Source organism: Natator depressus, chromosome 7, assembly GCF_965152275.1.
Source record: "Natator depressus isolate rNatDep1 chromosome 7, rNatDep2.hap1, whole genome shotgun sequence".
Classification (NCBI taxonomy): Eukaryota; Metazoa; Chordata; order Testudines; family Cheloniidae; genus Natator; species Natator depressus.
Genome location: NC_134240.1, coordinates 20,684,913 through 20,701,505, shown reverse-complemented (window position 1 = coordinate 20,701,505; position 16,593 = coordinate 20,684,913). Strand labels below are relative to the sequence as shown.

Here is a 16,593-nt window from a genome sequence, read left to right as displayed (position 1 = left end):
TTTTCAGGTCTCGTCTGAAAGACACACTAAACTCCTTTGATTGCACCCCATTCTTCAAGAAATTTGCACCTTTTATGATAGAAAAAGAGTTGACATCCTACCTCCCTGATGTATAGCATCTTCAAGCACTGACGTGGCGATTAAGTCAGTGGTAGCCAAATCCTGTGGGTCACCTGACGTACAAACCCAGCGGAATGGTCCAAATCCCAGGGAAAAAATGTCTCTGGGAAGAGAACATGTTTCATTAAGAGATAGTTGAAATTCCTGTCTGATTTATCCTGGCAGTTAGCAATGCTTTTCTTTCATTAACTGAAGATGGAAGAATTCTAAATATTTCAAACAAACTAATCTAAACAGAAAGCACTTGGGATCATTATTCCAGAATTTAAACAATGCTGTCTCACCAAGACATCAGCGGGTGTGGGGAAAATTGCAACCACACTTGCAGTGCTCACAGCCTTTGATAGAAAACTCAAGGCTGTTAATCAAACAAGGGTGTTCCCCAGTTGACTGCAGGTCCTTTCATAAAATAAGATGTTGGAGGCCTGGTTCTCTCCTTCCTTACACCAGGATAGCTGATTTACACCAGTGTAAGAGGAGCACCCAGCTCCTCGTTTTAATGTCCACAGATGAACCTGTAATCATTTACAGAGTGAGGGCTTGATTGAGCCTCTCTTTTGCACCCTTGTCTAGTCATTTACAGCTATGGAAAGTGAATGCAAAGTGGGTGTAAATGTACCCATCCACAGAAGAGAGTGGAGAAGTCTGAGCTGGTAGCATTCTACCTTACACTGCACTTACCAGGCCAGAGAATCTGGCCCTTTCTGCTCCCATTGTGCTTAGGCTGGCCCCTCATCCGGTATTAAACCGGACAGTCCTGCTTTTCTAGGGTTTGTCCCCTATCCAGAACTCAGACAAAACTGGATGTGGTTTTACCAGATGGGGATGCCCTTTTGAAGAGTGTGCTGCTTAGTCCCCGCTGGCGTGACCTGGCACATGAGTGGAGGTGGAGTGGTGTGCTCTTAAAAATGGCTCCCCCTGAGTGGTGTGACCTCACACGCACCATGCGCCTCAGGTCATGCTGCACAGGGGCAGAGTGGTGCGTTCTTAAAAATGGCTCCCCCTGAGTGGTGTGACCTCACACGCACCATGCGTCTCAGGTCATGCTGCACAGGGGCAGAGTGGTGCGTTCTTAAAAATGGCTCCCCCTGAGTGGTGTGACCTCGCATGCAACATGCATCCAAGGTCATATCGCTAGTGGTGGAGTGGCACGCCCTTAAAAATGGCAACCTCCATGCACTGTGCATCTGAGGTCACACCAGTGGGGGCGAAGCAGCACACTCTTAAAAATGGTACTGGACAAAACCACATCCAGTTTTGTCTGAGTACTGGATAGGGGACAAACCCTAGAAAAGCAGGACTGATATGATACCGGACGAGGGGCCAGCCTGAGCACAATGGGAGCAGAAAGGGCCAGATTCTCTGGCCTGGTAAGTGCAACGTAAGGTAGAATGCTACCAGCTCAGACTTCTCCACTCTCTTCTGTGGATAGGTACAGAAAGGGCCAGATTTGGATGTGTGGCCAAGGTCACGCCAGTGGGGAAAGGTTTATGCCAGCAAGAGCAGGCTCATGCCGTTCCCGGAAGTACTGATATGTCTAGTATTCTGGGAATGCATGAGTGGCCACCCTAATTGTGCCACTAATCCAAAAGGAGTCAGTCTCGCCCCAGGGTAGTGAGAGGTGGCAAATCTATGTATACAGCCACAAACCAACGGGGCACCACTGCAATGCCATCTCTGCTTTCTGCATATATATAAATGTCTTCCAGAATTACTGAGCTGTTAAGGGTCAAGTCCTGCTTGCCTTAGTGCATATGAGATGTCCCCGTAGGCCTGACTCTGATATTACACTGATGTATATCAGGAATAACCACAGTGAAGTCAACAGTGTCCACAGGCCAGACTCTTGGCCTTGTTCCGATTGTTTTACATACACACACTCTTCTTAGCCATGCTGGGCACTGCTCCCGTGCAAATGAGCACGTGGCCTACACAAGGGTAATACTAGTGCAAGTGACATAGAACCAAGACATGATGGGATGTCTTAGATAATTCGTTGCTGAAGCCCCCTTCCCATCACCATCATTTTACTCTGCAATGGGACTAGGCAGGATTTGGCCCTGTAAGTGGGGTCTCCGAGTTAACATATTTTTTGGATATTCTCGTAAAAAGCAGTCCAGTTTGTAGTTCTACTTCTCGAGTAAATGGAAATAGCTCATTGCCCCAAGTTATCTATTCCTTCCAACATACCCCATAATGTGCTGAACATAGGAAGGGTATCGGAATTCTGTTTTATTGGCTCCTCTTTTCTCGACATCAGCACCTGCAAAAGGATTTTAAATGCAGATTAGTTGATGAGAAGAACAGCTACAAACTTGGGCCCGATTGTACCCTGAGTTCATGCCCGACTGCATCCCTGCCTGCTCAGCTCTTCCCCTGCCACACCGAAAAAGGGGGTCAGACCTCTGATTGATGACACTTTCCTTCTCTGGGATCCCTCTCACAGGTGCTGTGTGAAAGGAGGGGTGGGGACTGGGTGGATATGGGGAGGTCAGTGGGCAGCAGAGGATCTTCTTTTAAGGGAATGATGGAGGCAGCTGTGGTTAGGGCAGTCCTCCATTGGAGCTGCTCTGCCAGAGAGCTGGATGGGTAGAGGGAACAGGATCCCAGAATCAGCTTTCAGAAAAAAAGGCTTCTGTATGGAAGGCCGTGGCCTCCTGTATATACCAGGGGTTGTGGAAAGTCACACAGCTCATACCATGGGGATGAGCAACCCCCTCCCTAAATTGAAAAAGGCAGGAAAAATCTATAGGAAGACCTCTGTGATTTCTTCCCTCTTCCTCCTTTCTATGGGATTTCCCACAAGGGAAGCAATACAGGCTGCTATAAATTAAACCAGAGCAGAGAAGCAAACTGACACACAGCCGGCCCACCTCGGCATCTCCCCGGCTTAGAAACGCTATACTCTCCTGGGCCTTAACATTTCAAGCTCCAAGAGAAATTCTCTTAAAATCACTCACCATTTCTTCTATTTGTTTTAAATGTTCTTGTTAGAAGAAAGAAAACAGGGAATAAATGAGTGGCAACGGCAGCTGAATGCAACCAAACAAATTAATGATATTCAAGAGGTCCTATATTTTGCAGAAGCCACCTCCCAAGACATCCTCAAAGCCGACCCTACTGCTTTCTTTTCCTTATTTTTTTTAAATGGCTCATTTTTTATTTTCATTTTCTAGTTTTAAAATGTCAGCTTGTAAAAGAAAAGAAAAGAAAAGAAAATACCCTTGCCAAATCCTGCAGCACCAACAGGGCAGGCTTAAAAAGTGACCCGAAGCCCTTGGGGTGAGATTTTGTGCTGCGCCACAAAACGCATAGCCCATGGGGAAAGAGGGAAGGCACTTTTGTGCCCTTCCAATTCTAGGCTGCTCAATGGGCAGAACCTGCCCCAGCCAGGTTTGTATCTCAGAAGGGCAGGTGCAAAGGTGGGCTAGCCATGTGCCCACCACCAGCTCTGTAACACAGAGCAGCTTAGAATGTTTGTCCCACACTTAGCCCTGCCTCTTAAACCAGGGGACCTCATAGATCAGCATGTGGCTGGTCAGTACAGTGCCAGAACCAGAGAAATTTTTCCCTGGCTGGCCAAGGGACTTTTACAGCCATTGTACATTGTGAAGGGGCCATAGTTGAAGAGGGAATCCCTCCCCAAACATTTTAAGGGGTCAAAACATGTTCCTTGTTCATATATTTTAAGCAACCACTCTGCATGGAGATGTCTTGGCAGCTTTTTCATTTTGATGCTTTAACGGTGCAATGGAGTAAAAATAGAAATCCTGAAGCTGCCTCCTTAGACATTTTCTGTTACAAAATGATTAAGGGTGAAAATCACTAGTGCTTTAAATGTTGATGCCCTACCAGTCACAGAACCTAGCCTGAAGATCAGGTTTGGTGAAGGAAATATATTGGGCCAGATGCTCAGTGGGTGTAATCTGGCATAGCTCCACTGACTTCAATGGAGCTAGACTGATTTACACCAGTTAAGGATCTGGAGCAATATATTCTACCCCTAACAAAGGCAGATGTCTGCTACATTTTCTTTGTACTTTCAGTTTGTCTGATCTGCATCCTGACAAGCCGCAAGGGTCTGTTTGCAATGCTAAGAAGGCTTTAGAAGATTCCCTTGTAAATCTCTGGTGGGCTTGAATTTAAGGGCAGCGGGGCCATCTGGAACGGTAACATTTGCCACCCCCTCCTGTCCAGGATAGAGAGGGACATTAAATAAAAAATAAGCGTTGTGAGGAGCGGGACAGAGAGGGAAATTATAATCCTAGGCCCTGGTCCTGAAAATGCCTCCACACAGGCAGACCCCTGCACCAGTGGGGCTCTGCATAGGAATCCACTCACACCCAGGCAGCTGCAGGATTAGGGCCTTATTTTGCAAATTTCAGACTGGGATGCTGTTACCTTGTGTAGAAAGGAGGTATGAGTGTCCAGATTGGAGCCCACAGTTCAACTGCCGGCACAAGTTGTGCCCACAGAATGGAGGTTTGTCTTTAGAAAGCTGGCCACTGGAGTCCATCATCTGTGCCCAACATTGGGTGCAAAGTTGTGGATGTGCCATTAGAGGACACTTCAGAAATGTGTATTTTATTTTTCTCCTTTGAGGAAAGACAGACTTTGCTTCCCATCGACCCCCTCCACCCCCCCAAAAAGTCAGTGCTGTTACTTTAAGAACAATGGGCCAGCTTTTCAGTGGTGCTGAGCACCTGTTTCTCCCACTGACTTCACTTGGAGCTGTGGGGGCTCAGCACCTCTGAAAATCAGAAACAAACACTACGGAATAAAGCCCAATACCACTAGTCTTCATGAGAAAAAGAATGGCACCGATTTAACGTCCAGGCAGGACTGACTCCTACTGATACACTCCATTTGGAAGACCTGCTCTAACAAAGGTAATGAACTATACGTTACCTGCCAGAAAGGAGAGAAGTGCCCTGGTTACATCTAGGAAAGCCAGCACCTACTCACCGGCTCTCTGAGCTTCCAAGAGAAAAGCATTGCCATAGTCCCAAAACACCATGCCTTTATCAGAGAGCCTGTTTATAGCAGCCACTTGTCTCCTCAGACTGAAAATAAAAAGGCAGAAAGTTAGCTCTGAGATTCATTCACTTATATAAAAGGTTAATGTCACAAACACCCTAGCATTGCTGCCCTGGGCTGTGAAAAGGTGGGGAGAGTTAGATAGATGACTTTGAAAGACTCAAGATCAATCCATGTTCTAAGCCCACCAGATACCAAATAAAAATACTTTCCACTTCTGTAGCACCTGTTGTCCCAAGCTCTCCAAATGCTTTACAAATATTAAGTGAACCTCACAACACCACTGTGAGGTAGGGTAAGTAACACACCGGAGTCACCTATTCCAGCTCAGAAATGCAGCCAGCTCTGGGTTGGAACACAACAGCTGTTTAACAGCACACAGCAATACTGCCCATCAGCTCAGAAGAGGCAGTGAAGAACAGTATCTTAACTAGCTGAAACTACAGAGATGAATTCAGAGAAGCAGAATGTGGTTATTGTACCTGAACAGGAATTTGGCTAACACAGCCCGGTTATCACCCATCCATTATGAAAACTGCCATTGGATCTTTAATGACCACAAGTGATCAGGAGCTTGGTTTTATGGGTTATCCAGAAGAGACCTCCTGTATCAGCACCATACCTGCTAGCAAGAAGCTGCAACACAGGCTAAGTACTGAGCCAGGGTGAAGAGTGCCACCTGCTAAATTAACAACAGTATTTCCCAAAGGTCTGCCACCCAGTTAAAAAGCCAACACAGCTCCTGAGATCTAACAGGAAAAATTGCAGAAGGTGGTACTGCTAGAGACTGCCTCCTAGCACAGAGCTGGCAGTTTCCAGTGATAAGGTAAACCTACCAAAGGCCAAATAACTTCAGACCATTATATAATGTGAGCAACTCCCATCACTGTCTCCTCCCTCCTCCCTATTTCTGGAACAGAGATCTAAAAACTTCAGGCAGCAAGAGAATTTCACAGCCACTGCTAATCTTTGTAACCTCATTCTTTAATTCCTAGTGCCGGTGGTTATGGTCTGAAACCCCCCGGCAACTGGCAAAGGCTCAAAAGCAATACAGCTGGGGCTCTTAAATTTGTAATGGTCTCAAAAATAAAGTCCACTTCCAGCAAAGTCGTTTGCTAACTTGGTTTTAGATCAAAAATCAGGAAATTAATGAAACTGCTTCAGCCCTCTCTGACCCCTTCTTTGGAGATTTTTGCAATTCTCTGCTTCTTTTCCTTTTGCTAGCCCTTAAAAGCACGCACAAGGTCTGGGCTATTTTGAACTGGCTGCAGTTTCCACCTGTTTCTTGGACTACAATAGAATCACAAAAAACAGAAATTAAAAAGATCCCAGTAGATTATTTAGTCCATCCCTTGGCCAATACAGGGGCCTAATTTTCCTCTTGCTTTCACTGGTATAAATCATGAGTGAAGGCAATGGAATTAAATTGCTAATTAAGAAGAGACTCAGGCCCTAGGCCTATTCTCGAGAGTACCCTTTTTACTGCTTGTTTTCACAGCTCCCAATTCTAATCTCACTTGCAATGGTGTAAATCAGAAATCAACAGAATTACACCAAAGCATAACCAAAGGGATCAGGGTCCCTAAATTATTCTGCATCTTACGAAAAGATCCTGCTGGAAATTAGCTTTGCTGTTACACACAGCATCGCCCTCAGAACAGCATCTAAAATGAAGACCTGGGAGACTGAAATCATCATTTTAGGCCCCTGGGCCAAAGCCAAACAGATGACAAACACAAATTCTAGCCTCTGATGGTAAAAACCTCTTCAGCAGGAGTGTTTCCAAGAGGAAGGAGAACAGCAGGAGTGAAGAGTAATAGCACTCAGAGCCAAAGAACCTCTGTAACTGCAAGCACCTGCTGGGTTTTAGTGAAGAACAGTAGCACTGTTCCCTGCTCCTACCCAATTAGTGAAGCTACTAGCAAGCCTGGAAATGATACAAAATAAGGATTTGTTTATTTTCTGCTCTCTACCTTTAATAACAACTAACTCACATGCTAGGTACCTTACATAGGCTACAAAGCCCAATATATGGTTGAAATAGATCCAAGCAGATATTTTCAGACTTTAGTTCTTATACAAGAGGGAATGACCCTGCAATGGCAGGTAGAGGGACTAAGCAATCTGATAGACCGTTTCCCTCTCTAGAATCTGTGGGGTCGATTCTATGTCAGTTACATCTGTGTGAAAGCAGTCACGCCACAGGAGCTAAAAGAGTTACACCAGTGTAACTTCAATGGCATTACTCCAGATTTACACTGAGAGAACCTAGAGCAGAATCTGACCCACTGATTCTATGAGTCTTATTAGGGGGAAGACAAGAATCTGGTCACTGGAGAAGCAAAATAAACACTGAGCCTAGAAATGTTGAGCAACCAAACCTGCATAATCAAGGCTGGAAGTTTTTCTAACAGATCTGCTCTAGGAATTATTTTGGGGACGTTCTATGGTCTGTGTTACGCAGGAGGTCAGACGAGATGATCACAATGGCCCTTTCTAGCCTTGGAATCTATGAATCAGGTAATTGTTTACCTTTCTTGCACCAGGGTACGGAACCTCCCTGGATTAGTAGACATGAGCTGGTTTGCCTCCTCAAAGCTGAGCTGCACGGGGTAGTATCCTCCACTGAACGGATTGTGACAGGAGGTTTGGTCGGATCCAAGATCAACTAGCTGTTCTCCTGTTGTATCAAGTTCATAGACAAGCCTCTCCCTATGGAGAGGAAAGATAATATATAGACTGCTTGTCTGGCGGCTGCCATTGCCGGCATCACCTCGTAGTTATATTTCTTGTGAGCATCAGCAGCACCAATTAGGAGTTCTCAGGAATATCCCTAGAAATTTTTTTATAATATTACAAGGATATCCTGGATTGGCAATGTCTGTTGGTGGATGCCTGATAGAAGTATAAATAATGCTTGTCACTGATTTCAGTGGGCTTTGGATCAAGCCACTAAAGCAGCAAATTTCTATTCTCAATATTCTGATGACCAAGGGGTTGTCTTTCATTAAGACACCATTCTCCAGTTTCTGATTACCAATGAATTATCTTATTAAGACCCCACTTTGGTTTCCAAAGCCAAAGTTATCCATTTGTGCCTAAAAGGGGTACTTTGGTCGGCAAAATGTAATTCCCCCATTTGGAATTTGGACACCAGATTTACCTCCGAGAGTCAAGATGTAGCTTCAATGGTTGGTTTGAAGGACAATTCCCTTTGTCTACAAGCTTGGACATTGTTCCAGGCTAACTAACAAGGAAAAGTGCCATCTACCATCTGGTACTTACCAAAGATCTACCACATTCCCATGGTAGCCCAAACTAAGGGTAATTTTATTCTCTCTTGCATCTCTATAATAGAGTAAAAATAGAAATGGTTGAAGAAAATTCATCATCTGGATAGTTGCAGTTTACAAACTACACATAAACAACCAAAGCAGTCACTCAAAAGAGCAGAGAAAAGCCTATGTGGGTTCAAACAGCAAGACAGGAGTGATGAGCACTATCAGCCTAAACCGACAAGAGGATCCTTATGCTGCGTGGGATTCCTTGAGTAGACTGGGAGTTCTAGGTGCATAAGCAATACAAGATTAGGCACTGTACCAGGAACTGGACAATGCACTGAAGAGTCAGTGTTCTTATTCAGACAGACTTTCTGTCTGAAAGAGTTTCAGAGCAAACAGAGCTCAGACTGTGCTGTTAATAGTGAACAGGTTACGGTGCCGGACAAGCCAAATACCATTCCTTTCACTTAAAAACCTCAACAATATTCTTTAAATCCACATCCTCAATATGGAGATTTTATACTTTCACCTAGCTCATCCTTTTCAAACCAGAGTGATTCTGTAAGGGGGCTATGGAGTAATAATAACAAGACAGGGAATTCATGAGTTGAATTTCTAATACATGGGCCTGATTCTCTTCTCATTTACCTCATTTAATAGCAGAGGTGATATGAGGAGAGAGATCCTGTAATCCCTCCCCTGCACACCCATGTGGGGGATTGCAAGGGCTGCTGCGGTTACTTCAGCCCTTGAGCAGGATTTAGCACATAGGGACAAACACAGCACTTCATGAGCCATACCTAAGCCGAGCAATGCAGTGGTCCAGGCTATCAGTGATTTCCATCAGCCAACCTTGCCTGTAACGTTTCAAAAGTGCAGCTTCATCAACCTGGGACAAATTGCATAATTATTTCAGGACTGTCATCTCACCTACCGAAGAACTTCTCCAATCCATCTTTAACTTTAAAACGATCCTGGATGAAACACTAACAAATGTACATAAGACCACACTCCTGCATTGGCTTCAAGGTGATGGGCTGGGTGATCGTTGTTTTTTATTTCTAGCTTCTAATATTCCATCAGTTCTGGTTTCTGTTGTTTCAAACCAGGAATGGAACAAGAGCTGAATATTTTCTCCAACCACCTCCCAACCCCAACCTTTGTGGTTTTAATAAAATGGGAGCCAGATCACTGCTTAATTTGTAATGAAAGAGGTGCCGGGGCTCAAGCAATTTTTTTACTTTCATAAACAACATGGCAAGCCCAGAGGTGCCAGGGATATGAACTGCCAAGCCCAGAGGTGCCAGGGCTCAGCCCTGGCAAGCCCCAGCACAAATTAAGCACTGAGCCAGATCCAAACCAACCTGGCTTTAGAAAAACAAAATCCTAATGAGAGCTGGTTAGGAAACATTTTTCCCCCACAAAAAAATTTAACAACAATTTTTTTATTTCTCTTGGAATTGTTCATGTTTTAACTGAAAAACTGAAAACAAAAAGTGTTTCCGCTTTCAGACTTTCAATGACCCCCCCCCACAATTTTACAATAACCCATTTAAACTGCCATGCATTCCCACAGCCCACCCCCTGCATTTTCTTTCCATCATTTCCAGCCACCAAACCATTGATATGTAAACAAAAAATGTTATATACTTGGGGTTTGATCTAATGCCCATCAAAGTTGATGGAAAGCCTCCTCTTGCCAAGTTATTTCAGTGTGTGAAACGTTCCTTCAATTCCCATGTCACTGATTAGGCATATCATTAAAAAACCCTGGTTTGGGGCAACACCAGGGGAGCAGCAGACTAAGAAGTCAGTTACACAGAGGAGACTGCTTCTCTTGGTGTGCTGTTTTAGTACCAGGCAAAACATCCATGATGGAAAAAAGAATGCAGAATGGTACATGACAAATAAATGGGTTCTGATACTACAGTTCAAAAAGTCTGAGTGCAGCGCTGATTGGACTATCTAAATCCTCTGTGTTCTAGTATCCTATATACTGTATTTCTGACCTATCTTGATAGGGTCTTGGATCTCATTTCATAGACCCCATCAACACACCCAAAGAAATTAACTTCCTTTTCATCAGATTCTAGAAAATCTTTTATACTCTTTGATCAGCGAGTCAACAGTTTTTAAAATGACATCAACCACATGGGTTCACATCACACCTGGAGTAACCCCATGGGATTAGTGGAGTTACACTAGGGATTCTCTTCAACCTTATACCCCTGCATAATAGCTTAAACAGGCCCCAGCAGGTAGTTTATGCCCCAAAGTGAAGATATGAAAAAAACCCTGCTTTTGTTTTGATTCCAACATACCTATGCAGGGTTTGCAACCCAAACATTGCAGCATTTTGCTAGCATAATAATAGTTGTCAGGGAACCTGACCTTAAAAAACGAGAAGAGGGCCAAGGGGTTCGGAGGGCAGGAGGGGCATCAGGGCTGGGGCAGGGGGCTGGGGCACAGAAGGGGGTCAGGGTGCAGGCTCCCAGCAGCACTTACCTCAAGCAGCTCCCAGAAGCAGCGGCATGTCCCCCCTTCAACTCCTATGCGGAGGTGCGGTCAGACAGCTTTGCTCACTGCCCTGTCTGCAGGCGCCGCCACTGCAGCTCCCATTGGCCGTGGTTTTTGGCCAATGGGAGCTGCGGGGACGGCACTTGGGGCAGAGACAGCGCGTGGAGCCTCCTGGCTGCTCCTATGCATACGAGCTGCAGAGGGGACATGCCACTGCTTCCAGGAGCCATGCCGAGCTACGTGCCGTCAACCGGACTTTTAACGGCCCAGTCAGCTGTGCTGGTCGGAGCTGCCAGGGTCCCTTTTTGACCCGGTGTTCCCTGGCAACCCTACCCAGCACTCACCCCACAGTGGCAGCTCCTGCAGCTCCTATGCTGTGGGGCTGGCTGGGCTTGGCTTTCTGCTTTGAGCATTACAACCTCCGGGGTTGCAATGCCACTCAGCTTTGGCCCCAGCCCCTGACTAGACCAAATTTGTGTGAGTGGAGTTGTGACCTGGCTCATGGGGTTGCAGCGCCACTCACTCAGATTTGGCCTATCTGGACTCCTGTCATCGTGACAGCTGGGCCAAACTTGAGTGGCACTGGGATCCCAGAGCTTGCATTGCCTGGAGCAGGGAGGTGAGCCCAGCCAGCCGCATGGGACAGGAGCTGCCATGTGACCCTTTGAAACATTCTGGTGACCTAATTTGGGGTCCTGACCCACAGGTTGAGAAACCCTGCCATAGTTCAATATGTTTCTTGCCTTTAAACATCTATAACTCCTTCTACTGATGTCAAAAACCACCTATCCACCCTCCCACCAAGCCAATGCCTCATCGGGCTGGCACAGTTAAGGCACACCAGTTTCATAGCCAATGGTACAAAAAGGAGTGAATCAGGAACCCATTTTGCAGCTGGGTGAACTGGAGGTGCCCTTTCAGTGTCAGATCAAATGAGACTTGAACCCATGACCTTCTACTGATGTGCTTATAGCTATCTATACTATTCATTTCTATAACATACTTATAACCTCGATTCATCATTTATTAACTCTTCTGAAATAGTTTATAAATGTAACTTTACTATAAAGTGTGAAATGTGACTGATATTTCCCTCCAAGTAAGAAGGACAGGATGAGGTTCTATAGAGTTGAAAAGTTCGTTAAAAAATTAAAAGGGAAATAAACTGATCTTTCAGCTCCATTCAGTGGAGCAGAATTGTATTTATATTCTTTAGAAAAAGAATAAATGATTATATAATGAAACAGCCCCATTATTCCTAGTCTGTGCCTGATCTCTGTTTATTACATTTTGGAGTATAGAAAATTATTCTGATCAATTCTGGTTAGAAACCAAAGAAAACTTTAGAAGAACAGAATCATTATAAGGAGCATCAGAACTTAAAAACAACTGAAAAATGCAGGCACTAAGAGACTTTATTGTTTTTCTTTATTTATATTTCAAATCTGGGTGGATTTTATTTTGGTCTTATGGATACTTACATTTATCAACATTAGAATTCTAGTGTTTGGCTTTTAGATGTGTTGCTTATCCATCATTTTATAAACCTAATGGGCTCATAACATCCAGTGTGCTGATTGCTAATGCATTAGTGGTCTTTAACTTACAGATAAAAGGTAGCTAATATTAGCAAAATAACATTAAAAATTGATCTTACTCTAGGTGGGAATAAGAGAAGAGGCTGTGTTGCTACTTGCCCTCATTTTTTTAAAAAAACTGTCAGACAACTTTCCTCTAGGCCAGCGGTTCTCAACTCTGGTCCACTGCTTGTTCAGGGAAAGCCCCTGGCGTACTGGGCTGGTTTGTTTACCTGCCGCGTCCACAGGTTCGGCTGATCGCGGCTCCCATTGGCCTCGGTTCACCGCTCCAGGCCAGTGGGGGCTGCGGGAAGGGCGGCCAGCACGTCCCTCGGCCCATGCCGCTTTCTACAGCTCCCATTGGCCTGGAGTGGCGAACCGCGGCCAGTGGGAGCCGCGATCGGCCGAACCTGCAGACGTGGCAGGTAAACAAACCGGCCCGGCATGCCAGGGGCTTTCCCTGAACAAGCGGTGGACCGGAGTTGAGAACTACTGCTCTAGGGGATCAAATAGATGAGCCATTGTGGCAATCTTTGCACAGGCAATGCTCCCATTGGGCCAAATGATAAATTCCACCTCCCCCAGGCTGAGGCTGCACATCAGTGGTGTGCTGTGGTGGAAGAGGAAAAGGCACTCTGGCAATTCCCCAGACAAAGTACTTGCCTCTAAGAGTCCTTTATAAATTGGTATAATTTAGAACAGCTCTGAGGCTGCTCTAAATTATGCTGGGGGCAGAGGGGTGGGGGGAAGAGGGGAACGAGCCCCTGGCTGCCCACTCCCTACAGCATTTGGGAAGGTGCACCCGGGGACTGAGACAATGGACTTCAGTGCAGGTTCAGGGTGTTCAAAGTCCAAATGCAGAAGCACAGAATGAAGCAGCCCCAAGCTTTGTGTACCAAAATGGAACATTTGAAAGAGAAATTGTATTGACCTTTCATATCTGGTCACTATAATGAGATCAGGACTTGCTGGGATAAAGGCTTGAGACATGTGCTGCCCCGGTGGTCTTTAGCTGATCAATAAATGCCCTGTGATGGGCCTTGTTGCTTAAGGGTGGGATTTTCAAAAGCACTTGGTATTAATTTAAATCTGCTCCCATTGAAGTCAATGGTAAAATTCCCAGTGACTTAAACTCCCATTGACCTCGATGGGAGCAGAGTAAGGCCAACGCTGAGCACTTTTGAAAATCCCACTAAAATAACTAGTACATTCCTAGATTTTGATGTGAAACTCCCATGTGAAGTTAAGCACATGGACCAATGGTGAGTTATTGACATGGGATCCTCTTTTTGCTGCTGGTGGTTAATCTCTTATTCTTAATGCAGACAGGATTCATTTAAGATTTGAACTTGATAACAATGGATAACATAGCTACAGAAAATGTTATTTTCATTTTTGCCTTATTCTGAGTTGAATAAAAGGGACATCTTTGTGTTCACTGAAAGTGATAGGTAGGGGACAGGTGACAGCAAGGAGCTATTGCTCCATTGGACCACAGGGAATAGTCCACAGAACTGTGGTAAGAGATTTGGGAAGGGTCCGTACATTTGGGGAGAGTCTACCATTAGGCTCTCTTATAACTCTTGATGAGGCTGCCAGATGCATTAACCCTATTATACTCACCCCTGTTTTAATACCTTGGGCCAGACTGAGTCCTGGCATAAAAGAGCATAATTCCCACTCAAGTTCATTGAAGTTAGGCCTACTTATACTAGGGCCGAATTTATCCCCAACATTAAAAACTGGCTCACTTAGAGAATGATTGTTTATTACTTAAATAGCACTAGGCATGTACCTGGCACTTTGCAAAAGGCAAGGTCCATACTCTGAGGAGCTTATAATTAAATACAGTGAACTGAAAACAAACTATAGAGGGTGGAGGACTTTAGGGAAGGGAGAGGAGCTTATAATAAGCACTGGGAAGGGTACACAGCTGTTGGGGGAGAATATTTTTTTTAATGAGGATCACATAAATTGCATGTTTGACACAATTCTTGCCAGTTACACATTGGTGGGGTAGAGAGTTTTATAACTGAGCAGGCGTAGATGCTACCAGAATGGAGTTTAGCACAGGAAGGCAAACTGAAAGGAATGAGGAACAAGCCCCAAGAGAGTAGAGAGATCTGAGACAGTGTATAAAGGAACCCTGCAAAGGGAATACAGAATGAAAACAAAGAGGTGTTGGTCTTACCTCAGCAATGATCCCCACACATCCAGCAATGACTGCAGCTTTAGCTTGAGCACCACTCATCCCTCCAAGACCAGAGGTGACAAACACCCTCCCAGCCAGGTCCTCCTTGCCTAAGTAGCGACGACCTGCATTCAGCACTGTTAGCTAACACACAGTGCAGAACAAAGCAATCATTGGTAACCCCTTTCCCTAAAATCCTGAAAATTTAAAGATATTTAACATGTTTGTATCTCTATTGTACTTTTGCATTGATTAGGTATTTGTTAAGCCTACATTTGTTTACAGGTAGAATTGGTTAAGATACTCTAAGACACTGGTGTTTTTAGGAGGGTCAAGTGCTCTTCATAGAATCATAGAATCATAGAATATCAGGGTTGGAAGGGACCTCAGGAGGTCATCTAGTCCAACCCCCTGCTCAAAGCAGGACCAATCCCCAATTAAATCATCCCAGCCAGGGCTTTGTCAAGCCTGACCTTAAAAACTTCTAAGGAAGGAGATTCTACCACCTCCCTAGGTAACGCATTCCAGTGTTTCACCACCCTCCTAGTCCCACCACCCTCCACCACCACCACCCTCTTCCCAGCCTTTTGCAAAAATGTAACGCTTGAAACACAATGGAACTGGTTTAAGGGATCATTTACATTCAATATCGGGAGAAACTATTTGAATGGTTAAAGAATAGAACAAGCTGCTGAGCAAGGTTGTAGACTCATCATTCCTGATCCTGAACATATTCAAGAGACATCCAAATCTCGTGGATGGTTTAGGGATGCCAGAATCAATCCCGCCATGAGGCCAGGGAATGGAATACATATTAATTAAAGGTCCTTTCAATCCAAAGGAGTCTGTGGATATACTCATGGGTTACAGAATCTGTGCACACAAATCTTTAGACAGGATTTTGAGACACTATGCAGGAAGAATTTGGCAGACAACAAAATACTGTATTTCAATACTAAATAAAATGAGGGATCAAGAACAAGTTACATTCAATGTACTAGGCAGTGGTAAGCTGGAACCGGTTGTTAAATTTAGAAGCCCTTTTAGAACCGGTTGTCCCGCAAGGGACAACCGGTTCTAAAAGGGCTTCTAAATTTAACAACTGGCCAAAAGTGGTGCCTTAGGTTCCACCTCTCTGGGTGCTCCGGGGCTGGAGCACCGATGGGGAAAATTTGGTGGGTGCAGACACCCACTGGCAGCTCCTTGCCCCGCGCCTGGCCCCAGCTCACCTCCGCTCCGCCTCCGCCTCCTCCTCCTCCCCTGAACGCGCCACCCCGCTCTGCTTCTCCGCCCCCTCCAGTTTCCCCACAAATCAGCTGTTCGCGCGGGAAGCCTGGGAGGGCTGAGAAGCAGGCGGCGGCTTCGTGCTCAGGCCCAGGGAGGCGGAGGCGGAGGGGAGGTGAGCTGGGGCCGGGAGGGGAGTGCAAGGAGGGCCGTCCGCACCGCAGCAGGTAACCCGGGGGGCGCTCAGGGGAACTGCTTCCCGCCCCAGCTCACCTCCGCCTCCACCTCCCTGGGCCTGAGCGCGAAGCCGCCGCTTGCTTCTCAGCCCTCCCAGGCTTCCCGCACGAACAGCTGATTCGCAGGAAACCGGGGCGTGGGGTGGGGCAGAGAAGCAGAGCGGGGCGGTGCGTTCAGGGGAGGAGGCAGAGGCAGAGACGGAGCAGAGGTGAGCTGGGGCCAGGCGCGGGGCGAGGAGCTGCCAGTGGGTGCTCTGCACCCACCAAATTTTCCCTGTGGGTGCTCCAGCCCCAGAGCACCCAGGGAGTCGGTGCCTAAGGCACCACTTTTGATGTGATCGGTGGGGGGGAGCGGCTGCTCCCCCTGCTCCCCCTCAGCTACGCTCCTCTGCCCCTAGGAGCCAGAGGGA

General features: G+C 45.9%; 1 protein-coding gene across 1 annotated transcript in view; it reads right to left on the bottom strand.

The window, feature by feature from the left end:
• UROC1 (urocanate hydratase 1) overlaps positions 1-16,593 on the bottom strand; it is a 66,286-nt gene that overhangs the window by 27,468 nt on the left and 22,225 nt on the right. The window contains exons 8-14 of the mRNA XM_074957625.1: positions 14,724-14,867; positions 9,239-9,327; positions 8,443-8,505; positions 7,690-7,869; positions 5,086-5,183; positions 2,311-2,383; positions 102-223 (exon numbers count right to left, since the gene is read on the bottom strand). Coding sequence (XP_074813726.1) covers positions 102-223; positions 2,311-2,383; positions 5,086-5,183; positions 7,690-7,869; positions 8,443-8,505; positions 9,239-9,327; positions 14,724-14,867 — 769 coding nt within the window. The remainder of the gene's footprint in view (positions 1-101; positions 224-2,310; positions 2,384-5,085; positions 5,184-7,689; positions 7,870-8,442; positions 8,506-9,238; positions 9,328-14,723; positions 14,868-16,593) is intronic.